The sequence below is a fragment of the Engystomops pustulosus genome, chromosome 4 (genome assembly GCF_040894005.1).
Source record: "Engystomops pustulosus chromosome 4, aEngPut4.maternal, whole genome shotgun sequence".
Classification (NCBI taxonomy): Eukaryota; Metazoa; Chordata; class Amphibia; order Anura; family Leptodactylidae; genus Engystomops; species Engystomops pustulosus.
In genome coordinates, this window is record NC_092414.1 from 196,113,794 (window position 1) to 196,140,557 (window position 26,764).

Genomic DNA, 26,764 nt, shown 5'->3' on the forward strand with positions numbered 1-26,764 from the left:
GCACCCCCTCAAGGTACGCCTCTGGTGTTAATGCTACATAAAAGCATAAAATGATATATGATAATCAACAATGATGTATTTAATAGCTCTGGACGCTTTTCTCAGCCTGTGGATGGGTCAGCTTCTTGTCTGCGCGTCTCTTCCCCCAAAACAAACTGGAATATTACATGGAGAGGGTCTCTTCACTCCTAGACCATCACTCGGCTCAATGTTTGAGTAAAAAGATGATTATTATTCATGGGGAAGTAAAACCCCTCAAGAAAAAGTTGGATAGAAGATCTGTGACCGAAATTTCACTTGTGCTGCATTGTGATTGGCTAAGCATGACGTAGGAGGAGCATGACAAAGCGTAACGGTGTCACGGATTGTAAGCCGCTATAACCAGCATTGCTAATATGGAAGAGGCTTGTTGCAAATGTTTTGTTGCTGTGGAAACACTTATGAGGTGTAAAATATTAATTAATTCTGACCAGTTATTATACACATATACTATTCATATATAACCAACAACCTATAACACTATGAAAGGTGCTGGGAGGCCTGGCCAGTCAGTATATAGCAGTAAGTGTATGCTGGGAGTTGTAGTACATGTACTATATTGATGATAGGAGATGATTACGTGGCTCAGGATGGATGAAGGATGTGCAGAGCTCAGGGAGACCTAAATCATGGCTCCCTGCTAACTCCACACACACACACACAGATATGCAAATGAATCTCGTTTGCATGCAAATAATAATAATTATAATGCATATGCAACGATGGGAGGGGTTATGTAGGGTAACGCTGCATAAAGCCCTGGGCGAGGAAAGGGTTAACAAAATGGACGTCCTTTGTTATGCCCACAAGGAAGATGGCGGCCGGGAAGCGCTGCCCATCCTCGGTCACGTGGTGCCGCCCGCTACCACAAGCGCCTTTTTTTTTCCTCCCCCGTCCGCGCTATTCCCCTCACGTCCGCCCCTCCCCTCTCTCGCTCTGACTCACTGAATCCCTCCAACAACAACCACACGGCCCCGCCTGCGAAATGACGTCATGCGGCCAATCCCGAGCCGGCTTCACCTGCTGTTCTCTCACTGGTTCCCTCCCTGACCTACTCTGCGCTAAGCCCCTCCCACTGTATAGCGCAGAGCGGTTTCCATGTCGGAGGCGACGCCCACAACGTAACAGCTACACAACATCCCCCGCCCCTCGTCCCAGCTCTTCCACGCACCCGCGCCTGTATCCCTCCGCGCTGTGCGGCCGTGTTCGCAGCACGCCCCCCGCGCTCTTCCCTGCACGTCTACCTCCGCCCCCCGCGCTTTTCCAATCTCCTCCGCCTCCCCCCGCCGCGCTCTTCCCAGCTTCGCCTCACCTCCCCGGGTTTCAGTTTTCAAGATGGCCGCCGCATCAGCCCGGGGTGTCTCCGCGCTCCGTCGCTGCTGCCTCCTGGGACTCCCGGTAAGAGAACAGCTCTATCTTGTATTTTTCCTCTTCCTCCCTGTCCGTTGCTTATCCCTGAATCACAGGGGATCTCCGTGTAACCGCCCGGCTCCACCCAGCGCCGCCTTCCGACCTCTTGGCAGGCCCTGGCCTAAGGCCTACGCCGCCGGAGCAAGCCGGGGACTCGCGTAGAATTGGTGGCCGGACAGGGGCTCAGGGGGACGGCGATGTATAAAGCAGTGTGGTGCGGGGGATCTACCATTACTACACGTTATACAGGGGCGACCCTCTGCCTGTGTTTGTCAGCAGGACCCCCCATACACCTCCTGAGGCCCCCCTATGCCAATGTTTACCCCTACTCCCTCTGCACTACAAGTCCCAGCATGCCCTAGCCTCCAGCTATACGTTACTCTCCGCTCCCATGGAGATTTTCATGTGAAGTGAAGAATGTTTATGTATTTTTGAGATTGTTCTGGGTTTCCCGGAGTAGTCAGCCTGTAAATCTGAGCTGTGTCTACCATGTGTACCTGTGTTATGATATTTTGTGGGGTCACCGTATGACCTCAGATGCCCCCACCAAGAGGCGTCTCTACCATGACGCTGGGTAACGCTCACGTCCTGTTTACATTGAGCTTGTGTTGTATTTTATGACGTACGATCCATAACGCTGCATGGAAACCGAACAGCTGTCCTACCGTAGAGCAGTTCCGTAAAAAAAAAAAATGGGGCCTGGTTAGGAGTATATAGAAAAATAGGTATTTTTGGAGCCAATACTTGGGGGTATTCATCAAACGGAGGGTCGCATCGCAATGTGAGCTGAAGCAGAGGGTAATTACGATGTTGGGTATGATGTGTCATGTGATGAGAGTTGCAAGGATTGGATTGGGACTTCCTGTAGATGTTCTATAGATTTGTTGATGTTTTAGAAGTTTTAATCTATAGGGGTCCTTATGACGAGACCACCCCCATCCATTGATCCATAGAAAGTATAATGCGTGAGAAATAATCTGGTTATAGTAGAAGGGGGGTTGTATTCATTTCTACGCTTTAGTTTTAGGGATTAGTGGATTGGGCACCCCGCCAGTTGTAACTTCTTGAAAGTCCTCATCAATTGACGCTCATAGGGTGTAATGTTTGTGATGTCGCACCACCTTTATTAGTGGTGGTGAACCTATGGCACGGGTGCCAGAGGTGGCACTCAGAGCCCTCTATATGGGCACCATTGCCATCACCCCAGGGCAGAGTTCGCCAGACAGGACTCCAGGCCTCTTGCAGTCCCAGGCAGCCCAGGACCCTAGAAGGAAGCTACAATGATAATCCAAACTTCTTCTCCTTGTTTCTTGTGTATTGATGTCCTCAGGTGCCTATACAATTTAAACCTGTGACAGCGCAGGGAGTAATAAGTTACTGCTTAAATTGTCGCATTGGCGAAAAATACGCAGGTTTTGGTTGTAGTTCGGACACTTGGTGTCTTAAAGGTTTGCCATCACTGACCTATATCATTGGCTTTAGCCTGGCACCCGTACAGAAGAGTAGAATCTGGGGGAGGCACTATCACTGTTGTGTCTGGCCTATACAGCTACTGGTCTGATCGACTGTTTATATATGTACATATCAGAAGTTGGGTAACGTATGGATCACTGGTGAAGTGTCATGCTCAGACACAAGTACTGTAACCCTCACGTAAAGAGGATGGGTCTGAGGACACCATGGTGGGATGTTCATCGGATCCAATACATTAAAAGGGGAGAATAAAGGGAAAGTAATCGGCTTATATTAACATAAATACTGCTATTCCTTATGTGTGTAGGTTAAAGAGGATAACCGGTTAGAAGGCTGGACCCCACCGTGCCCATAAAATTAAGACAAATTTTTGATCTACCCCGATGTAGTCTTATCCCAATGGCAGATGTCATGGGGTATTTTGCAGGTGTGAATTAGTTTACAGAAGGGTGAGCACATCTTTTGGTTTTCACGGACCCCCATACATGATATCTGCCCATTGAACGTTCGTCCTATAGCTGTAAGTGTGCATGAAATGGTATGTGTAGAAGGAGGCCACCAGACACCTCTATCAAGAATTAAAGAAATTCTAACCTGTCCAATCGTTATTTTCTCTTATATCGCGAGGTAGTCGCAAAGTCTCATCCTCATTAGATGGTTGTCGAAACCTGCCGAAATCTAATGTGTTTTGGGACTTAAGAGGGAAAACTAGCGCTGGCTTCTGCATGCTGCCTCACATTCCTATAGAGGGGAGCATTGAACGGGGCTTGAAGATTGGTATAGGTGGCCACCCTTCATTTGTATAGGGTTTATATCCTCATCAGATGTGACGTAGAGCAGGTCTATGAAATGTTGAGTTCTGACACCTTGAGACATCTGGTCTCATAGTCTTGTATTTTCTTTCCACAGGTTTGAAATTCTCAACGTCTCCCCCGATCATTGCTGGCAGTAACTTGTGTCGTGCACTAAACGTCTTCAAGGTTATTGTCTCTCTCCGTTACCAAGACTCGTGGACTTTGGTGAGGTTGGTTTGAGAAGGAGCTTGGTGTGTGCTATGGTGAGCCAGCCTCCGGGCAGCGCCAGCCTCATTTCCTCCCTCCAGGACCAAGGCTAAACCTCTATGGATATACAGTCATCATGGTGAAGCTGGCTAATCCTTTGTATACGCAATGGATCCTGGAGGCCATCAGGAAGGTAAAGAAACAGAAGCAGCGCCCCTCTGAGGAGCGTGTCTGCAATGCCGTGTCCACTTCCCACGGCTTGGATCGTCACACTGTCTTGGAGCAGCTGGAACTCAGTGTTAAAGATGGAACAGTACTTAAAGTCACCAACAAGGGGCAAAACTCTTACAAAGACCCTGATAACCCAGGCCGCCTGGCACTACCTAAGACTGGCAGGCACCCAGGTCGGCCAGAGGTTTTGGACTGGCAGCGGCTCTTAAGGAAGGCGCTAGAAGCGCTCTCAGAGCCAGGGGGCTCTTCTCTTAAGACCATTGAACGTTATCTGCGCGGTCAGAGAGATGTGGCGGCAATCTATGGGGGCAGTACAAGTACAGCTCTCCACCAGCAGTTACGGATTGCTGTCAAGCGGGCACAAGCCCATGGGAGAGTAATCAAAGATGGCACCCTCTACAGACTGACTTCTAAGCTGACAGAGATCAAGCAAGGATGGGAGTCTCTGGCCTCGCTGCCACCGGTGTGTTTACTGCCTCATGAAAAAGACAAGGTGAGTGACCCCTCTCAGCTCTGGTGCATCAGTGCTGAGAGGGACTAGTGGCCTGGTAAAACGCATCAGCAAAAGGGGAGTCTGTCGACTTTCTTTTTCTTGTGCTTAGAGCCTATGCAAATGTGTGGGTCTCCTTGGTAACAGACTACAAACAAACCTTGAGCAGTCTGATCCTATAGTCAACAAATTAATTCTTTTTTTTCTCCATCTGGTTTAGCAAGAAATGGGTTCTTAGTGGCAAGGCCCTACAGATGTCAATCACAAATTACAACCTCCTATAGCGTGCTTATGCTGTTTGTGTCGCATGCTGCTCTTGCTCTCTGCTTGAGCAGAGTCGTGCTGTGCAAAGAGCTCAGTACGCCATGGCAAACTATTTGGTGGGCACTGTACACCATCATGAGTCAGTACCTGGCAGGTTCAGACTGACTCCTGCAGTGACCCCTCCATACCATTATTTTTCTAGATGCGTGGACAAACAATTATTGCCTCCAGGTTATCATTGACCTCTGGGAACCTAGAGAAACCTTGTGCCCCTGGCTTCCCAGCAGGTAGTGAAGGAAGGCATGACTTATGCCATGCATAGACATTTGTGGTACCTGCCCATCACTTGACGCTGCTGTGTTTGTGTGGGTATCACAATCCATCATGTCAGATACATAGGAAGCCATTCAGTTATGTTGGTAAACAGGATCTGTCAACCCTCCTGACATGTCTGTAAATAGCCGAAATTGCAATTCTAGAGCAAAAATGTTTTTGTTACCTTTGACAGCCGGATGTAACCATTTTGTTGTCAGAGGTATCAATTTAGTTACACTTTGTAGGGAAAGGCACAATGTAGAGTTCTGGGAATATACTCTATATTTGATTATACAGTATAAGCACTTTTGGTTTACTTCTCCAGGGATAGTAAGTTTTTCACCCCATGAGTAGTCGTCGTGTCTCCCTCCCTGACAGTGGAAGGGGTTTTACGTTGTCTTTGGTTGTGTGAATTACAAGGCAGCACATTTCCCCTATGTAAGAAACTCCAGCCAAGCCAATGGCGAAGCAGAAGGGCCATTCTTTTTGATTAATAATAATTCTATATTTATATAGCGCACACAGATTACACAGCGCTGCACAGAGTTTGCTAGATCAATCCCTGTCCCCAATGAGGCTCACAATCTAATCATCCTACCAATGTGTTTTGGAGTGTGGGAGGAAAGCAGAGGACCCGGAGGAAACGCATGTAAACACGGAGTGAACATTTCTTTGCAGATGTTGACCCAGGGACTTGAACCCAGGTCTCCAGCGCTGCAAGGCTGTAGTGCTAACCACTAAGCCCTATGGATGGCAACCCCAGACAATAGGTTTAGGTGCTCTCCTTCGAAAGCCCTTTGCCCACGAGTGTGTTTGGGGATAACCTAATGGCCCTGTGCAATTACAGTATTTCTCAAACTTTGCTGAACTCGTCATGTCCATTCAGTTCAGTGATTCTGGTTTTGGTGTGGAAAGTCCTGCAATGTGTTGGACCGAACTCGTCCGTGTTCTAAGGTGCAGAGGAGCAAGTAACTTCTGTCTGACAGGCCCTTTCCTTCTCTACGGTAGGCTTTGCGGCGTCTTGTTGCTCCGCACACCTGTGAGCGTCTTCCAGCCGCGATTCCCTACTATAAATATGTTTCGTACGAATGTGGACCAACACGCTTTCTACTGGGAAACATTAGCAGATGGCGTCCCTGTGTTTGTGCTGTGACTGTTGTCGTACAGCTGGCAGCTTCGCTTGGTACCTCCTGGTATTGACTAGTTTACCACTTTATAGCTCACAGGATGTTCTTCCATCAATACTTGAATGGGGTTAATTGCGTCTGACACCAGCAACGTAATCTGGGGGAAGTGAACCCCATGTTTTGGATAGTAGATAATGTTCAGAGGGTGTATTGTGGCTGCCTAATAAGACCCTGACCATCTTATTATTATGGACCGGTGAAGTGTACTTGCCTTGTAGCCATAGACAGGTTTGGGTCACTCACTGATCAGTCTATAAGGACGCACTGGTTGGTCAGTGTCCCAAATACCCTTTGGTTCACCCAACAATGTCATGTTATGGGTAAAGGTGACATTGTACAGTGTAGATGACAGTAAAGCTCTGGGAGCATCTATATGTCTTCTTCACAAGATGATGCTAAATATGTAGGGGGACGGGGTCACAAGAAATACGTTGCACAATTTTTAAAAGGGTTATCTGGTTCTATCCCCTTTTGAGTAGTCAAGGAAGTCCCTTATTCAATCTCAAATTTTCAGAGATCTGGCAGTTTTTTCAATACTTGCCGAACACGGTGACGCGCAGTGTATAGTGGCTGTGTTTGGTATTACATCTTTGCTCCACAAACAAGTCACATGACCAAAGGACCACATAAATGGCGCTCCCTGCCGAAACTCAAACACTTCAAAACAGCCGATCAATGGGGCTGATGGGTGTCAGACTGAGATATTGATCATAGACGCTGATACCTCAACCAGCCACTATGAACGGTGTGGAGCTGTGCACGATAAACAATGGAAAATGGTGGATCCCTGGGATGCCGGGAGTCGTATCGGACGTGGCCTCGTATTATACACCAGGTTTTCTGCCCCAAAATACAGGTACGAAATACCCAAGGTACAATTCAGCGTGTCGTACGTACAATGTAGACCCAGATAGGTAGGTGGAGGCTGACTTGACTTTGGTCTTGAGTCTGACCGGTCCATGTGATGTGTTTGGCAGCCCCTCCACCTCCGGCAGATGTGTGTGTGCACTGATCTCATGAAATTTTGGAGCTGAAGGCAAGGTAAACAGTGTTTCCAGAAATCTAAACAGTGGGGGCCCGGGCGCTGAGGTCGGGTCTCCTTCCTCCCTCTACATGCATTGCTTCCTCCACGTCCCGTCCAGAGATGTGATAATGAGAGGCATATGGGGATGTAGGGTGGGGCATCGAATATCACTCACATTTCTTGGCAAGGCTTCTTCTTTCATTTTTTTTCTCTTGGCAAACAGTTTGCTAAGTATTTCCCACCAGTATTTTTATAGGGGAAGGCTCAAAGATTTTACTTTAACAAAACGGATCCTTGGGGCCAGATAAGAGGTCGTATGTGCAGATCAGCCAGAACGTATGAGGTGCATAGCAGAGCCTCTCCATGGGGGGGGGGGGGTATATAGATGGATATAGAACTACATTTAGTGATCAGTCCGATCTTTTTGGAATCCTGAAGTTGTGTAAGAATCTGAGCAACTTTACAGTGGGGGCGTCTCGATGACTAGGTCATTGCACCTCTCTGTGGAAGGGGCTTAGGCTTTAGACTGGTTTGGGTGGCTATAATGACACCTATGGGCACATGAGCGTCAGAACCGGACCATAGAGTAATGGAAGAAGCTGGTCCAACTCTTATTTACATTGGCTGGGGTAACTTATCCGAGGAAGGGAAAGTACGGGTGTTGCTGGAATTTTGCAGCATTTGTTTAGATTGAGGTGGAGAATGACCTGATGTTGAAGATTTGGGGAGCTCCTAAAGTGGGCTGCATTGCATCTAATATGTAGACAACCACGTGTAAGAGAAGTGGCTTCTTTTATCTACCATTATAATGAAGGATGATAAACTAAGGGGCACTTATTCATAGATCCAGGCACCCTGACGGTGGTAATCTTATATTTGTATCCTTCCTCTTATAAGTATGGTACTACGGGTAGAGCCCGTATATACTTCTGCTACACAGTCGCCATCTCCCACTGTGTGAGATTACAGAAGGCAGAGGGAGGAGGAGACAGTGTAACAGCTTTAGAAGTGACTGCACAGAGGGGCTCTGATAACACCTCCCAGAGCCCTGCTGGTCCATTAGCATAATAACATATAAGAATACCACAGTCATGGTTCCTGGATCTAGAAGTGTCCCTGGTTTTTCAGGGGGCCAAAATTAACACTAAAGCTTCATTAGACGCCTGTGATAACTATTATAGTTGTTTATTGTAGCCTAAGGATAAAGTACAGTAAATTACCAACATCCAGAGGGCCGTTTGTAACTAGGGGTCCTCCAAGTCGGGTGTTCTTAAATAGGGGACCGGCTGTATTGGTATAGGTGTATATGTGAACACTGACGTTTAGGATATCAAGCCCCTTAACATCGTGTGAAATCTCTTTGCAAAACTTCTTGTTCATGAATTATTCATATCCAGACTTCAGCTCTGACTTTCAGTTCCCCGGCTCCATGGACGTGTGAACACTACATCTTCCATAGGTCACTGGCTCATCTGCCCCCTGCTGGTATTATGGCTTCTGCATATGTTTCTTAGTGCTCTGTTCACACTGCAGTATTTGGTTAGGATGTGCATTCACCCTATCATCTGTTGTATATGGTAGTGTGATGTGTGATGTGCTGGCCCTGCACTATGGAAGGTAAGTTTTGGGTTTGCAGTCAGGTGGTGTCAGCAGGACAGAGGATCTGGCTATTTATATCCTTTGCTTGTTGTGTGGGTGTCATAGACAGAGATGCCAAACGCTTCCTGTTTCCACCGTGTGACGTTGCACTCTATTCCCTGCGCCATGGACAGAGACAGTACGTGTCCTCTCCCGGCTGGCAGGACGACCTCCAGACGGCGGGCGCTCGTCTGTCCCTTAAAGGGGAACTCGTCCTCCTACTCTGCAGATGAACGTGACATCTGACTTGTGCTAATGAAATAATTCCTAATCCAGACATCTTGTAAAAGGATACGTATGTTATTTATCATAAGACAGCGCCCCATCTGTCCACAGCTTGTATGTGGTATTGCAGTGAGACCCATTTATAAGACAGTAAGCTGAGCAGCGATACAGACACGGCCTATGTAGAGGAAGGAGGTCGCCAGGTCTTGCTAATCGCGGACAAACACTAAAGGGGTGTTACAATATTTTGGGGTTTTTAATCGGAGGCATAAGACACCCAGTCATTCCTATGGGTGTATCAGTGAACCCACCTCTATGGCCCTTGATGTCGCCTTCATGGGTCACATTGCTATCCCCGCATCCTGTAGGATAGGACCGACCTGCGGAAAAGTAATCTGATTGCTGGGGGTGAAGCCAATGGCCTTCCTATTTGTTAAATGGCCTGTTTTACCCAAGTGGATGGTGCTGAGCTGCAATACTAAGTGCAGTCACTGTACAGTGTGTGGCGCTCTCCTTGGTGATCAGTGAAGAGGCCGCAGCACTTCTCATCATAGAGCAGAGACTGATGAATCAGAAATATCCCCCACTGCTCTGTACCCATTAGCTCCATATGGGTCCCAGCCTGATAATGGGGGCTTGTACATGAGGAGACGGTGACTGTGGGGTCATAGGGGATCACAGCAGTCTGTCCCATTCCTGCAGGACATGGTGTTGTTCACACAGTAGTGTCCCCTCCATAGGGAGTATATAGACACTCGCAGCGTCCGCTGATAAACAAGCGTCTTGTATTCCCGTAGTCCTGGCTCGGGTTCTCGCCTCTTCTCCCTGCAGATGGAGGACATCTGCTGTGAGCGGTGACACTTAACCAGGCAGCGGGGGACAGCTGGGAGCCTGGCCAGACCTTAAAGAAGCATTGTACCCCAGCGCCAGACATGGCCGCTAATGACTGCCTCATCTCCCGCCTCTTCTGTTTCATCCAGGATTGTGAGGATTTTTTTATGTCACCTGTTCCTATCCATTAATCCAATGGGACTGCAGCGTGTGGTCCGCTATGTGATCAGGCGGCTATTGTGGGGTGTATGCCCCCCTACACACATGGCACTGCTCATACGGCAGGCAATATATGTGATCCGGCATGATGCCCGCTGTGTTACATAACAAATATGCAGTAATGTCTCCCTCACACCGGGCTCCACCCATGGGTGGCTGCTAACTACATAGAACTATTATATAATGATTCTCACTCTAAGAATAGACCTGTCATCACACAAGTCTCCAAATCCTTTCACCTATTTGCCAGAAGTATCCGGAGTCTTGTCCAGTCTTCATCAATACAATTTATGGGGGTCCTGTCCCTCGCTTCGCAGGTCCTCCTCACATGTAGGTTGTTGTCTTCCTTCTGCAGGAGAGCCTATAGTTATGTATAGTTACCATGTCATTCCTCCTACCCATAATGTGAGTAAACAATCTACAGACTTACAGCATCGCTGCCCCTAGGTGGCACTAGAGGGGTTTCCTTCCTTTTAGCATCGCCTGCCTGGAGAGCTGATGTCTTTGTGACCGTAACTTGTAGTAGCCGCCCTGTACTGCATACATTGGGTGCCCCCTCCACTCCAGGGTCCTTTTTGACAATCGCGTAAGGGCCTGTAGTTTGGATTGTGCACTTTGTCTGAATGACTACCTCTGAGGGCTGCTAATAGTCTAGGGTTGAATCTAAAGGGCTGTTCTAGAACTTAAACTATCGGCGGAGTGTTCCCTAGTTAGGGTAGTAATGTCCCCCCATCTATCAGCTCCTCGAGTAATGGGTCAGCGATGTGTCCATTTCCCAGATGTGCACCATGACCCGGACCCATTCACATCATGTGCTGAAAAGTTCTATCCCCGGACACCGGATCACGGTGCTGGGTGTGGTGCATGTATACGAGGCCATCACACTTTAATTGCTGTGTGGGTCTATAACCTCTGGATCCCGCAGAGCCTCCGCTTCATGCTCAGGATCAATTGGACTCCCACCTATAACATTTCTAATTATAAGCCATCAGGTGAAAATGTCCCCTAAATGTTCACCTACAGGGGAATTGTGTAAGTGTTAGAAATCTAATATTTAGCTCCTTTTGTTAAGAAAAAGTTTGTAGTCTGTTACCAGGGAGATGCAGAGGTGCGGCACAGGAGCTGGATACACAGAACCTTTAGATATTTCTAATCCAGACTTCTTCTATAATGTAATGTTCCTGCACTTGTGTCCATAAGGTGGCGCACTTTTGAATGCTAGTGTATTACCTCCTTAGTGACTGACAGTCTTGTTACCCTTCTGTCTCCTACAGCCAGTCGCTGAGCCCATCCCAATATGCAGTTTTTGTCTGGGAACAAAGGAGCATAACCGAGAAAAGAAACCAGAGGAACTTATATCATGCGCGGACTGCGGCAACAGCGGTAAGTCTTGCACCTCACTCTCTGCGTTTGAGAGAAGGTCTTATGGTCCTATTTTCAATATGGCAGCTGCATTCCCCTATGTCCCCTATTACCGCTAGTCAAGGACCTCCTTTATTTCTGCAGTCTAACCCTTGCTGAATAGTATTTGGGTTCTCAAACTGTGCAGTAGTCTGTTTCAGCCACTAGGTGGCGCACTGGTCTAGGACAAGAGGCATCATTAGTAATGTGCTGGAAAAGGGCCTCATTCTCCTGGGAACACAAGAAGTCACTTTTTAACCCCATGTGGTGTCTGTAGAGCCCAATTTTACTACAATATTTTGCAATGTGTATGTTTTTTTAGGCTTAGAAGGGTAGTCCTGGGTATAAAACCCCTAAAAGGGCATCTACCACCAGGATGAAAGATTGTATGCAAATGTGCCCGAGGGGCTCCAGGCTCCATAGGTGTTAATGGAGCCTGGAGCCCCTCAGGCTCATTTGCATACAATATTTCATCCTGGTGGTAGATGCCCTTTAAAGGATACCTACCACTTGATCCCGGCCGAAAAGACCTCCTCACACCACCCTCTAGGCTATGTACCACTGAAACCAGGACATATTTTTGTTAGGTACAAAAACCTATAGTTTAGGCAAAAAAAAAGGTTCTATAATCTGTATAAATGAGGCTTCTGCACTTCACTTGCGTGCATAATTAAATATCGGAGATGCTTGGAATCGCCAGGGTGACGTAAGTGAAGTGCAGAAGCCTCATTTCTAAAGATTATAGAATCCTTTTTTTATTCCGTTTTTTTTTTTTTTTTTTTTTCCCGTTTTTTTTGTACTATCGTTTTTTTTGTACCTAACCAAAATATGTCCTGGGTGGTGTGAGGAGGTCTTTTCGGCCGGGATCAAGCGGTCGGTTTCCTTTTAAGGATGTAGAAGTTTTCTACACTGTGGACCAAGAAGTTGTTCATTCAAGAACTTGTGTGGAATGACCTTATTATTTTTAATTTTTGTATTTTTATGGGGTCTTTTCGCAAAAGCATTCAACTCATTCATCCACCCCCCATTCTGATTCTTCTAGTGCCTTCCCTTCCCTTCTGAATATAACCTCATTGGCATTACTTGGTACCCCTTGGTTTCATGATTTTGAATTTTCACACTGAATCCTGGGTCAGAGGAGACATTTTATGCACTCCAGTAGATTTATTACCATTTCTGAGCTGGTACTGATATTTCTTATATTCCACCCTTATTTGTAGGTCACCCGTCCTGTCTCAAGTTCTCTCCGGAGCTTACAATACGTGTTAAAGCCCTTCGCTGGCAGTGCATTGAATGCAAGACCTGCAGTTCGTGCCGGGATCAGGGCAAAAATGCTGTAAGGATTCCCACATTGTTAAATATTTAAAAAGAGCAAAGGTAAAAAAAAAAAATGTATTTTATTAATTTCTTAATCTCTTTATAAGGACAATATGCTATTCTGTGACTCGTGTGACCGAGGGTTTCACATGGAGTGCTGTGAGCCGCCTCTTACAAGGATGCCGAAAGGTATGGACTCCTGAAGCTACACTGGGTGCATCTGACGGATAACTAGATGCTAGTAAACTTTAGGTTGGGTGTTCATCAATTCCTGTGTCACCCTTACATCTCTTGTTCTACCCCAGGCATGTGGATATGTCAGATCTGTCGACCTAGGAGGAAAGGTAGAAAGTTACTCCACGAGAAGGCCGCACAGATCCGCAGACGTTACACTAATCCCATTGGGCGCCCCAAGAATCGTTTAAAGAAGCAAGGCGCAACGTAAGTGTCACCCCCACCATAATCCAGGGCCAAAAGGGGCAAAAGATCTTTTATAATACATTTTATACTGCTATAAATATTAATAATCTGCTCCTTTCCCCCCCCCCCCCCCCCACATAGGACTAAAGCCCCTTTCGGAAAAGGACGTGGGTGCCATGGCAGAGGAAGAAAGCGCAAGTTTTCGTCGTGTACTTCTTCGTCGTCAGATGAGGACGGTAGGAACTCTGAGTTCTCGCACGGTCACGGCACTTCAGTACCTTTCAACAAGAAGACAAAAGGTCTTATCGACGGCCTGACAAAGTTCTTCACCCCTTCTCCTGACGGGCGCAAGTCACGAGCAGAGGCCTTGGACTATTCCTTGCAGCGCTCACGTAAGAGAGGGCCACGGAAGTCTGGCGAATGGGGTAAGCGGCGGGATGAATCTGCTAGTGACAATGTAGACCATGCATGTTGTCTTGGTTGCAGTCCTATAACATGTTTTCCCTATTAACAGACAATCATGACGGATGGGACATCAAAGGGGATGTGGACGATCGCCTAGCGATGGTTTCAGAGAAAGAAATTGAGCTCTTTGAAGATATCCAGCAGCAGGCACTGCAGGTAATGGATGCCCCCTATGATGTCCTACTATTTGTAGGATGACGCATTATGTTGTCTGCTTACCATGAACACTTCCCCATGTTGGCTGCTAATGAACACATTTTCCCTAAGGTTGATATATTAAATTGGCTCACGCCTTCCCAGTAGTAACGGACCAACCCAATATATATTTTAGGGCCGATGCTAATAGAAAGCAACCTGTTTCCCTGCCTAACAAATGAGACAAACTTTAAGGGGATGTCCACAAGTTGAAAAACATGGCTGCTTTCTTAAAAAAAAATGGTGGATGGTTAGTGTTGGTATTGCAGCTAAACTGTATTTAAGTGAATGTAGGTAATTGCACTCCCAATGGTCAGGAGAGGAGCTGATTTTGGATGAAAGCAGCTGCGCTGGTTTTTTAACCTTGTGCTAATCCTTTTAATAATGTTGCGGTGGTCAGATATGGATGGGAGCTGTAACACATAGGGCAGCTGGTACTTCTAAGTACCTGTATGTTCTGCAGACTCTCCACGGAAGTTATGGAGCTTAGTTTACATGCCAAAGTGACCCCTCTCTCAAGCCTACGATGGCGATGACAAGCCAGCAGCACCCTCATGAGTCGCTAAGGAAGTTATATATACAGGCCTGCTGGCAGATGAGTTGCAATATTTGTTTTGCTTCCTTCCTGCATGTTATAGTCGGATCTAGCTCTACCCTGGCCACTTGGTCACTTTCCCGGTATCCAGTTGGTTAACTGATCCCAGCTGCAATTATACCCATGGGAGAATTGAGTACGGCTGTCACCAAGGCACAGCCTGCAAGGGGAGGGAGCAGGGAGGAGAGCGCCCAGGGGAAGGAGAGAGACAAACAAGTGCGAGGATCACAGCACTTAAAAAAGGGGAGGGGAGCCTTAGCACCTCGGGTGCCCTCGACCCCACGTCCGCATACTATAGAGCGATGTGTAAGCAGCTTTATTGGAGTCCTGGGACCACATTGACCCTGGGCATACAGCTGGAGGATAGCCTGTGCAGAGAAGGCGAGCAGGTAAGTGCCATGGCGGTCGTGCAGATCACAGCTCAAGCCATTCCTAACCTCCGTACACATCCATAAAGCAGTTGTAGAGTTAATCTATAACTAATCTCACCTGGGCACATGGGGGTGAATTGCAGCACTTTTTTAGTTCCTGGGATTTTAGAGACACTTTGAACATTCCTTATGGTGTCTGACACAGCTGTTCTCCGGTCTGTTTTGTAGAAAGTTGGTGTGAACAGCCCCCCGGACCCCCAGGTTCGCTGCCCCTCGGTCATCGAGTTTGGAAAATATGAAATTCAGACGTGGTATTCTTCTCCGTATCCACAGGAGTACACAAGGTGAGTGCTCTGACTCCGGGAAGGGAATTTCTTTCTTGCCACACTAGCCTTCCTGTTAGAAGAAAAACTGAAGGTTACTGACGCTTATTTAGGATGGATTGTGGCTCAGTTTTTCCTCGCATTTCTACAAAGGATACTGCATGGTTATTTCCTGCACTACATACTGGTGCTCCCCGACTCATTGGGTTGATGCCAATTTACATTCTGCAGCTTGAAATATGATGAATTGTGATTATTAGTCACCTGTGTATGTATCTAGTGACCAGATTTTAGCACGCAGTGTGTTAATACATCCATCCATATTCTTTTCAGGCTTCCCAAGTTGTACCTATGTGAATTTTGCCTCCGTTACATGAAAAGTCAAACCATGCTACAGCAGCACAAGAAGAAATGTGGCTGGTTCCATCCGCCTGCCAATGAAATCTACCGCAAGGACAACCTTTCTGTCTTTGAGGTAAGTAGCGCTGTGGATTTCAGATGCTTTATCATCTCTGTTGTACCTTATGGGGGATGGTGATACGGTTGTAAACTGTGCAGCTGTATCACCAGCCCGCATAGAGGTCTATGGTGACCACACCCTGGTGACCACTTGGCTTTATATGCATTCGGGGTGGGTGAGGAGCTCTCACTCCTCCTCCTCGGCTGAGGCCTAACACCTATACGTCTAATACACAGATACCTATATCTGGGAACGTTAGCCAGGAGCACAGTGGGTAATTTAGGTTTCCTCTCCTGAAGCATTGACCATACTGTCTGGGTGCATTGGTGGGATTAGCAAGGTTATTGCTTTCTGCATTGTTCTGATAACAATGTAGAATAGGTTTTACCATGCGGTTAACTCTTTTGTGTCTGCAGGTGGATGGAAAAGTGAGCACGATCTACTGCCAAAACCTCTGCCTTCTGGCCAAGCTCTTCCTAGACCACAAGACCCTCTATTACGATGTGGAGCCCTTCCTCTTCTACGTGCTAACACAGAACGATGCTAAAGGCTGTCATCTGGTCGGATATTTCTCCAAGGTGAGTTGAAGACCTCGGCTGCCGAGCTTCCCTACTCCCCAGAGTGTTGTTGCTCTGACTCAGCTGATTCGTTATATGTAGGTTGTACCAGATTGTAGCTTATTGCGGATGCTATACCAACCAGCGGCTCGTGACAACGTGTCACTGTGACCTATTACATCTCGTGCTCTAGACCGCACCTTAACACTTCCCTCATTAATCTTGGTGGTGATGTCCTCGTCCAGAGTATTGTTTTATGGAATATTGTTCGGGAGCTTTATGTTCAGTTTTGCGTACATCCAAGTTGTGCAAAGTTTGGCTGTTTTCCCCTATCTAAGATTGAGATGGTTGAGGGTTTGATTGCTGTGACCCCCATAGGTCATAAGTACTGGGGTTCTGTTCTCACTATTGGATGGAGTGGCAGGAGAAGCACGCATCCATGCAATACAATAGGTGCGTCCGAAATTGCCCCACACAGCGCTCGCCTATCTTCGTCACTTGCGTACACTGTCGATGGGAGGGCTGGAGATATGCTATGCAATTTTGGATGCACCCAAGCAGGACACGTGCTCAACCTGCCGCCCATAAGTGAAAATGGGACCATCATCCTCCAGATTGCTTGGGGGTCTTGTCCTCATGATAGGTCAGACCCTCACCGATCAGTTTGTTACTGCACAGTCCTGTGGATCACAATGTAGACGTCATATCACTCAGCTTCCCTAGCCCAATTTATGTAAATAGACAGTGGCCATGCATGGTACAGTTTCTAAAGTTGCGTACAGGATTCACAGACCCCCTTAACAGGCAAGTAAAGGGTTTCCTGAGGCCACAAGCATGATGACATGATGACACTTGCAATTGGTTCCTCACTGTGAATCTGAAGTTGCAGATCTCGTCTCTTACCACATGGGGGCAGGATTAGGCTGTGGACAGGAATTGAGTTTTCTGTTAGCTGCTGTGTATTACGGTGGTGCCCCCATCTATTGTGGGTTATAAGGGGATTTTCTTGTAAGGATCGGGGTTTTCGGACCCAAAAAAAACTTTGCAGTAGTAGAAGTGGGATCTCTGCCTTTCACAGTTTATTTGGTTGGGGGCTCTGGAACCACAGCGGTCTCTGTAATGTGTATGACCAGCATATGTGTCGTGTTATCTCTCCCTCTCTCTGTAGGACCTTTATACTAATGCTCTGCTATATCATCCTTTGTCCCTCTTTCCCCCTCAGGAGAAGCACTGCCAGCAAAAGTACAACGTGTCCTGCATCATGATCCTTCCCCAGTACCAGAGAAAAGGATACGGCCGCTTCCTCATAGACTTCAGTAAGCAGAGGAGACTGGGAGGGGAAAGTGTCTGCTCCAAATATAGACCTGACGCTAACTAACGCTTATACAATTGGCCGTCAACAACAACGATCACGAATTGATCTCCTGTCCATCTCGTTGCCCCTTTTCAGGTTACCTTCTTTCTAAACGGGAAGGCCAGGCCGGGTCTCCAGAGAAACCCCTGTCTGATTTGGGCCGCCTGTCGTACATGGCTTACTGGAAGAGTGTGGTGCTGGAGTGCTTGCACCACAACCCGGAGCGACAGCTGAGTATTAATAAACTCACCAAACTGACCGGCATCTGTCCGCAGGACATCGCGGCCACCCTGCAGCAGCTACACATGCTGGAAGTGCGGGGGGAACGGTAATGGTTTCCATCCTTCCTCGTTACTAGTTTATTAATAATTATTGTAGCTGCATATTAATATTTTACCCCTTTTTCCCTTGGATAGCGTTGTGCTGGTGCGACGAGAGCAACAAATCCAGTCACACATGAGCAAACTACAAGCCCGGCCTCGGCAGGTGGAGGTAGATCCGGAAGCTCTGCGCTGGACCCCCGTCATCGTCAGCAACTCGGTCGTGTCTGACGGTGAGGTGGACTCCGAGGAGGAGGAAGAGGAGAACGAAAGGCAGCCGGCTAATGAGATCAATGTAAGTGTATATTACCACTCTTGTGCATGCCCTGTGTCTGGTGTTGCAGCCAAGCGCTTTATAGGCAAACTTAATATATCTACCAGAAGTTCTTGAACCTCAAATTAGGTGGGATACCCCCTTCCCCAATGCTCTTGTAGACTCCTAAAAAATAAGATTATTTTTGCATTGTGATTTCTTTGTGCTCATATTGAAGGATTATGCACAGATTTATAATCTTATATATAGATGTTTTAGACATAGCTTCACAGATTTATATGCTTTTAGCATTTTGGTTCAGGTTATAAACCTGTTATTTTTCTCTACAGCAGCCAATATTGAGGAGCATGACCCTGGATTTCAAGGAGAGGGACTCGTGTCATTTGCTGGAGAAAGAGCAGAGCCCACCAAGTTGTCCCCTCAGTCCGTCCTCTCCAGAACCTTGCTTCCCGCATCCGCGCCAGTTCCAGGATTTAATATGCAGCTTGCCCGCGAACCGTCGGCCAGGAGTCAGAGGTCGGCGAGGACGACGTGGCAGGAGGGGAAGATTGTGCTCCACTTCCAACCGAAGTGCCGACCTCTTGCGGCTCCTGGCAAGAGAAGTCCCCGCACCTCCTAGACGTACCGGGCAACGCGGGCGCTCCGGCTCTCGTCGGGGAAGGCTGAAAAGACTGGCAGATTCTGTGCTGCGGAGAGACTTCCTAGAACATCAGCAGAGGCTTTCCCAGCGCTACGAGACACAGCGTCCTCAGCTGAGACGGTTCAGTGAAAGCAGTGAGGAAGAAGAGGATGAGGATGAAGAAAATCACAGCCTACGGTCCGACTCTCCACCTATTCTAACCAAGCCAACGCTAAAACGGAAGGTGAGTGGACACAATGGCAACATATGATGTAGTTTTATATGGGTTCTATAGTTGAGCTCTTTCAGGTGTTGTATTGGATTTCTTTTGACTCTTTGCCACCCTTTTCCTTCCAGAAGCCCGGACCTCATCGAAGACGGCGTGTGAAGAGACGTAAGCACCACCACAACAGCAGCGTCGTGACAGAAACCATTTCTGAGACCACCCAGGTTTTGGACGAACCATTCGACGACTCTGACTCTGAGCGCCCTATGCCAAGACTGGAGCCGGAGGAAGAAAGCAATGGCCGTGGTGCCTCATTACCACCAGACTACTTCCCCTACCTCACCCCGCACCACCTACTTAGACGAAACCGACCATTAGGCAAAAGGAGATCCATCAGTCAGCAGCTGCAAGGTAAAGTTTACTCCATATTTTTTAAGACCTGGCAATAGTGGAAATGTGTAAATCATTGTATGACAATTCTTTAATCTTCTGTCATTTCAGTGTTGTCTGCACAACCTCCTGCTGTAAACCTGAGAGCCACAGAAGAAGCGGTAGCTTTGCCCGATCCTAATCCTCCACCTCCTGTAAAGAAGAAGGGATGGCCGAAGGGAAAGAGCAGGAAGCCGCTCCACTGGAAAAAGAGACCAGGACGTAAACCAGGATTCAAGCTGAAGCGAGATCCACCTCCAGAACCAGCACCTCCACTCCCTGCTCCCTCTAGACCAGGGCGTAAGCCCAGAATTAGGGAAGAACCACCTCCTCCTCCTGTAGAAGAGAAGGTCCCTGAGGTCAAGGAACCCGAAGAGGAGGAGGAGGAGGAAGAAGAGGCACCAGTGGAAGATAAGAAAACTGTTGAAGAAGAGGAGCCAGTCATTTCTACCGTGCAGCCAGCATCGCCATCTGAAAGCAGCAGCAGCAGTACCAGCAGTAGTGATATCTCCTCCCGGGAAGCTGAAAACCATCCAGTGTCTCCTGAACCCCAAAGGGAGACCGGGAGTGAGCCCCAAACTATTCCTGAGGAAGCAGAGCCAGAGGAGGAGGAAGAGGAAGAGCGGGTGTCCGAGGAAAAGGAGCCCATAGTAGTGCCAGCATCCAACCAACATGAAGACCATGATGCCGATGATGAGGACGATGGAGTAAAAGAAGCAGACGAAAGGGAAAAGGTAACCCAGGACCCAATACCCGAGGAACCTGAACCACAAGAACCTAGTCTGGGAAGCAGCGAAGAGGAGGAGAAGCCAGAAGGGGAGCAGGAACCAACAGAAAGCAACGAGCAGCCTTCATGTCTAGAAGAGGAGGAGGACAGCCCTGAAAAGGTAGAAGAGGAACCCAAAGAAGAAGAAGAAGAAGAGGAGGAGGAGGAGGAAGAGGACGGTGAAGAAGAGATCCCTCACACAGAGCTGGATCTAGAGACTGTACAAGCAGTGCAATCATTGACACAGGAGGAAGGCAGCGAGCGTGATGACGGGACTTATGGGGATTGTGAGGACGAGACTTTGACCGCGTGCCAGACTTTGCAGAGTTTTACACAGGCAGAGGAAGATCCGCAGTTGGGTCTGTCAGACGAGTGCCATCCCTCGGCGCATGACAGCCCGATATCCTCCGTTCACTCTCACCCTAGCCAGTCTGTGCGGTCAGCGAGCAGCCCGAGTGTCCCTCCGGCCCTGGAGAGTAATGGGACAGGCGGGTACCCTCAGATCAGCCCGGACGCTGGCTCCCTCTCTGCTCCATCTATGCAGAATCTGGAAACGACCAGTCCAATGATGGATGTGCCCTCTGTGTCGGACCATTCGCAACAAGTGGTGGACAGCGGCTTTAGTGACTTGGGCAGTATCGAGAGCACAACCGAAAACTATGAAAATCCCAGCAGTTATGACTCCAGCATGGGGGGCGGCAGCATTTCTTCCCAGAGCAGCTGTTCGTATGCCAGCGGTGGAAATGGCAGCGGAGCTGGGGGGCTGCCCTCATCCGCCAGCTTGGCGCAGAACGGTTGCGCCGTCAGCCAGCAAATGGCTGGAATGGCAAGCATGCTGCAGACGACGCAGGCTTGTAGCATCAAATCTCCACAGAGTTGTGCCTCGGAACGTCCTCCTAGCAGCAGCAGCAGTAACAACCAGCCGCCACCACCTCCCCCTCCGCCGCCACCATTGCCCCCGCAGCAGCCTCAGCCCCCACCACAGCAACAGCCCCCAATGTCACAATGCAGCATGAACAACAGCTTTGGCCCCTCGCCCATGATCATGGAGATACCGGACCAGAGCAATGGCAGCAATCTCAGCATCTACCCAGGGGATTTTGGGGCTGGTGGCTATTCCCAGCCCTCGGCTACGTTTAGCCTGGCAAAGTTGCAGCAGCTCACCAACACTATCATGGACCCTCATACTATGCCTTACAGCCACGCTCAGGCCGTCACCTCCTATGCAAACAGCGTGTCCCTCTCCAACTCTGGCCTGTCCCAGCTCACTTCTTCACACCCATTGGCAGGGGCACCCCAAGCACAAGCCACCATGACCCCACCGCCTGCTATGAACCTACTCCCGTGTAATATGTCAGCGGGCAACCTTGGCATCTCCCACAGCCAGCGTATCCAGAGTCAGATGCCCGTCAAGGGGCACATCTCCATCCGCTCCAAATCTGCACCGCTTCCTGCTGCGCCATCCCCTCACCAGCAGCAGTTGTATGGGCGCAGCACGCCGGGCATGCAGCCTGCCACCCGAGCACTCACCGTCCAGCGGAGCATGAACATGGGAGTCAACCTTATGCCCACCTCACCATACAATGTCAACACCATGAACCCATTGAATGCCATGGGCGGGTACCGCATGTCCCAACCTATGGTCAACAGTTCTTATCATAGCAATGCGGCCTATATGAACCAGCCGACACAATACCCCATGCAGGTTGGCATGGGCATGATGGGTGCCCAGGCCTATACCCAACAACCTATGCAGCCGAACCCCCATGGAAATATGATGTACACACCTCCTCCTCACCACTCCTATATGAATTCCCCTGCTGTCCCTAAACAAACTCTCAACTCCCCCTATATGAGGAGATGAGGGGGGCACCGGAAAGCACCCGAAAAGTTGCCCGCCTGCCCCTCATGCAGACTATAAATACGGCCTTTTATACTGACAGGACTTTTATCCCCTGTTCCTTATATCCCTTTGCTGTAGATTTAATATTATGTTTTTTTTAATTGTTATTTTATTTTTCCCTCTATTGTTCATTTTGAGGGTTTTTTCCTGTTCTTTTCTTCCATTCTCTTCTGTAGAAAGTTTATTCTCTCTCTCTCTCACCCTCCAGTTTATATGAAAGCGTCGGTGGATTGAATTTTTTTTATTTTTAATTTGAATCCCGTTTCATTTTTTTTTTTTTTTAAAGATAATGCAAATGAAAAAAAAAACTCAAAAAAACTGCAGTTGAAAACGGTTTTTAGCGGAAAATCGCACGTAAAAATAGGACGTTTGACAAATCTCGTTTTTAAAAATTTAAAAGACGAAAAAAAAGTGCAAAGACAAAAAAAAAAATTATAAAAATTGTAACCCTGTAGCCTTATTCCGCCGCAGGCTTTCACTGAGCCGCGGCAACTGTACACATGAACCGTGCGTCCGCTAATTTTTTTGGTTTGGTTTTTTGCTCATCATTTTCCGGTCTCTAGGATGGAGGTTTGAAGGGAGAATTTTTTTATAGCGCTCTGAGGGGGCATTAAGCACCATTCTAGAGATGCCTTGTTGACAAAGACGGAGGAGGTCCCTGACCCGTATACAGTCTATGGTATATAGCATAAGGAGTCCTAACATGTCAATGCATAGATGACTATATGGGACAGGCCACCCTCCGGTAGCTTGATGCCCCCTCTGTTGTATACGACTTGGGCTCAATTACCTTCCTTTCATCCTAATGATAAGCACTTATTACGACATGCATAGGAAAAAAAAACATTTTTGTCTATATTATCAGACAGATTGTGAAGCTTAAGGAGTTGGGCTTTGTCATGATCGCCACATTCATCCACCCCTCCCATTGTCTCTGACAGTGAACGTCCAGCTTTGGTCAAACAGTTGTTAAAAGCCCAAATTTAGTGTTCATTTTTCAATGTTTTAGCGGTCGGAGCTCAGTTTGGCTGTGCAGAACAATTTGGGGCTCTATAGAAGAAATATTTATGCTCTCAGTCACCACTAGGTGGAGCTCACTGTGCACTAATGAATTAAACTTGTAGTAAAGCTCATGAGCTCCCTCTAGTGGTGACTGCAGGCAGGTTTTTTTTCCGCAGTTTTGTTCTGTGCAGAGCTCTGCATCAGAAAAATGGAGCTCGGACGGCTATAAAGGTTGAATCGACACCGTATTTTGGGTTCCGGTTGGACTCTTGCTGTAAATCTTGACGGTTCCTTGATCCATAAATATTGTTCAACGGGCAAAGGACGATCTCTGTGATTACTGTGTAAGTCTGTACATGCACGCACCCCCCCCTTGTGTATAGTGGTGGGAGTCTATCACTACATCGGGAATAAACCTAGTGTGAAAAATGGCAGAAACTATTTTTTAATATTTTTATATTCTTTGGGTAATTTTTTTTCCCTTTCCTTGGTTTCATTGCTTAGACGAGAGACCCTATGTATATAGTGTGATTATATATCGTCACTTTCCTCTTGAGCCGGATTCTTTTCACGTGGCAGGTTCAAGTTTTAAGCCCCCCCTCCCCCTTCCTTCCCGTCCTCTTGTCACCCTTCCCGTATAGGATAAAGGGAGCAATGATTTATTACTATATAGTATGGTGATGCTGTTGACATTGGTGCTGATTCATGCCTTGTCATAGCAATAACGTTGTGCCTGCCACCTGGGGTGCCCGCCGAGGCGGATGTGTCATGTGACAGCGGCTGACCGTATATCCGAACCCACTTCCTCACAAGACCAGTGCCTCTGTACAGATGCTTTACATTCCCTCCGTGACCTTCCTTATTGCCACCGCCAGTCCCAATCCTTCCCCCTTCCCTCCAGTCATTTTTATTCCTGGCATGTCTTCTAGGATATAGATGTGCCGGGGGTTATGTAGGAATACATAAATTATGTCCTCCTCTTTACAAATACATCTAAGTCAAACGAGGCTTAGAAACGGTGGCATCCGTAAGGTTTTGCCCCATGAAATTGAGTTATGTACAACCGCTGCATTGCAGTAATATTGTCGATCTGTGGTTTGCCCGAAGTTGTTACCCAGTCGTTTTTTCCAGACAACAGGACAAGACCTTATCCAGAGTCACCACTGTGTATGGTTGACCATCGGGCATAGGATAGCAGCCAGGCAGATGTACTCCGTTCTGGTTAGACCATGTACAGGATGTATTGGGCACTACTTATATCTATGGAGCTTAAATGGTCTTCCCCCTCCGAAGCTACAAAAATGTCAGTAGGTTCCTTGATTGACGGTGACTACTAATCTAATGGAGTAAATTGATTCACATCATGCATGGGGTACGCCGTGACTTCTTGATCAGTGGGAGTCCAACATTTTTGAAAGTGATCGAACTCTGTGTCCCTCGTTCTGAAGGGTCGTAGACGGTCTTGACACTGGGCCCATGGTCTGGAGGTCATGGCATATGGTTTTTGCAACAGAAAGATGTCAAATGTCTCCTTTCCGTTTGCGACTATTGGTGGAGAAAGCCGGTGTGTAGACGTGCAGCAGGGTTGGGTTTCTTCAAGGAGACTGGTCACTGTATTGTCCCATTGTCCATGTTTCTTATCAATAGCCGAGATGTTGCGTAGGAAGTCAACCTATTCCTTAAGGATCTACGAAAGGACTATGGATGGGGGGGGTCTACCGGGAAAACAAGGATTTGGCATCTTAGATTCTCAACTTTTTGGCCCTTAGTAGATGAGCGTCACCATAGGTATTTGGAGGCCATCAATCTTCCTATGCTTGGTCATGTTGATCACGAGTCCAGCTGATACCTAGCATTTAGGGTGGTGCTTGTGCCCAGCTATAGGATGAGGTCCCTTATCAGGAGCAGTATTTTATAAAGTAAAGATGCCACTACACGCCATGTGGAGGATGGCCTTCTACTAGGTGGTCCCCCTGATGCTTTTATCACCCAGCCATGTGTATTACCATGTACAAGGGTCAGCGAGAGCCCCTCTCTCCGTTCCCCAGCTTCTCGACACTGTGACTCCTAAGGAAGGCAGTTCTAGTCCATCTGATCCGTATACAGACGTCTCTCCTCCTCTACATTTCTAGGGTTTTAATAATGGCTGTTTCTTAAATGGGTTTCTTCTCCTCCCGCCTCATATTGTAATTGTATTATTCTGATTATTATTATTTTTATTTTTTTTTTTAATTTTCCTTTCCTCCGGCCTTTTTCTTGACGTTGTGGGGTTTTGAAGGACCCCGTCTGGTTTGTATGTAATAAGACTTTCACCCCCCCCAAGTTCCCGGTTTCCCCTCTCTCTTCCCTCCTTTCTAGTAAGTGCTTTCAGAAAAAAAAACTGTACATTTTAACGTAAAAAAAAAATAAATTATGTTGAGACATTTTGGAAACGCTGTGTGCAGAGTTTTTATTGGTTGATCAAGTCACGTTATCCTAATAAAAGTTAACCTGTAAATGTTATATACAGTAGTCATCCCACTGTGTCTACTGGCTTATAATGCAACTACTGTTCTTTATTATAAGGGGCAGAAGATGACCTATAGATTTCACACCATGCCATGGATTTGTTGGTGTATGATCTTGTCAGCTGGAGCCTATGTCTGGCTGTAAGACGACCGGCTGCAGCAGGAGCCTCCCCCTCTGTTCTGTCTGTATTGTCGTGCTCATAAGCCTATGTCTGGCTGTAAGACAACCGGCTGCAGCAGGAGCCTCCACCTCTGTTCTGTCTGTATTGTCGCCCTCATAAGCCTATGTCTGGCTGTAAGACAACCGGCTGCAGCAGGAGCCTCCACCTCTGTTCTGTCTGTATTGTCGCCCTCATAAGCCTATGTCTGGCTGTAAGACAACCGGCTGCAGCAGGAGCCTCCACCTCTGTTCTGTCTATTGTCGCCCTCATAAGCCTATGTCTGGCTGTAAGACAACCGGCTGCAGCAGGAGCCTCCACCTCTGTTCTGTCTATTGTCGCCCTCATAAGCCTATGTCTGGCTGTAAGACAACCGGCTGCAGCAGGAGCCTCCCCCTCTGTTCTGTCTGTATTGTTGCCCTCATAAGCCTATGTATGGCTGTAAGAGAACCGGCTGCAACAGGAGTCCCCGCCCCCTCTGTTCCTTTCTGTAATACAAGAATGAATCCTAAGCCTGCCACCATTTTTAGTTTTTTTTTTTTTCTCCTGCTGTATAGCTTATCCTCTTAATGGGCCAATGGAAAATTGTTGCACTTTTATACAAAGGGTTCTGCCTCTTTTTTATTTTTTGGGGTGGGGGAAGGGATTAGGTTCATTACTGAAGTTAGACAAAAAAAAAGTAACAGTTTTGTATAAAGTTTGAAAAATGTTGGAATTTTTTGAGAAACTGCACCACACAATTTGGGTCTGGTACT

At 47.6% G+C, this 26,764-nt stretch overlaps 1 protein-coding gene across 1 annotated transcript; it reads left to right on the plus strand.

Moving 5' to 3' along the window:
- The first annotated feature begins 1,171 nt into the window (after nt 1–1,171).
- On the plus strand, nt 1,172–25,776 carry KAT6A (lysine acetyltransferase 6A). The gene is made up of 17 exons (XM_072149292.1): nt 1,172–1,437; nt 3,832–4,647; nt 11,622–11,730; nt 12,969–13,084; nt 13,173–13,254; nt 13,371–13,506; nt 13,627–13,910; nt 14,000–14,106; nt 15,340–15,455; nt 15,768–15,909; nt 16,311–16,472; nt 17,674–17,767; nt 17,902–18,133; nt 18,222–18,420; nt 18,729–19,262; nt 19,376–19,655; nt 19,746–25,776. The coding sequence occupies exons 2-17, from the start codon at nt 4,060–4,062 to the stop codon at nt 22,301–22,303; spliced, it is 5,739 nt and encodes a 1,912-aa protein (XP_072005393.1). The 5' UTR covers nt 1,172–1,437; nt 3,832–4,059; the 3' UTR covers nt 22,304–25,776.
- The last annotated feature ends 988 nt before the right edge of the window (nt 25,777–26,764 follow it).

Excerpts from the sequence above, each read along its gene's own strand:
- KAT6A (XM_072149292.1), top strand. The coding sequence starts at position 4,060 with ATGGTGAAGCTGGCTAATCCTTTGTATACGCAATGGATCCTGGAGGCC. Across the intron at positions 13,507-13,626 it reads TTAAAGAAGCAAGGCGCAAC|GACTAAAGCCCCTTTCGGAA; the intron begins GTAAGTGTCACC and ends CCCCCCACATAG. Across the intron at positions 15,456-15,767 it reads TATCCACAGGAGTACACAAG|GCTTCCCAAGTTGTACCTAT; the intron begins GTGAGTGCTCTG and ends TATTCTTTTCAG.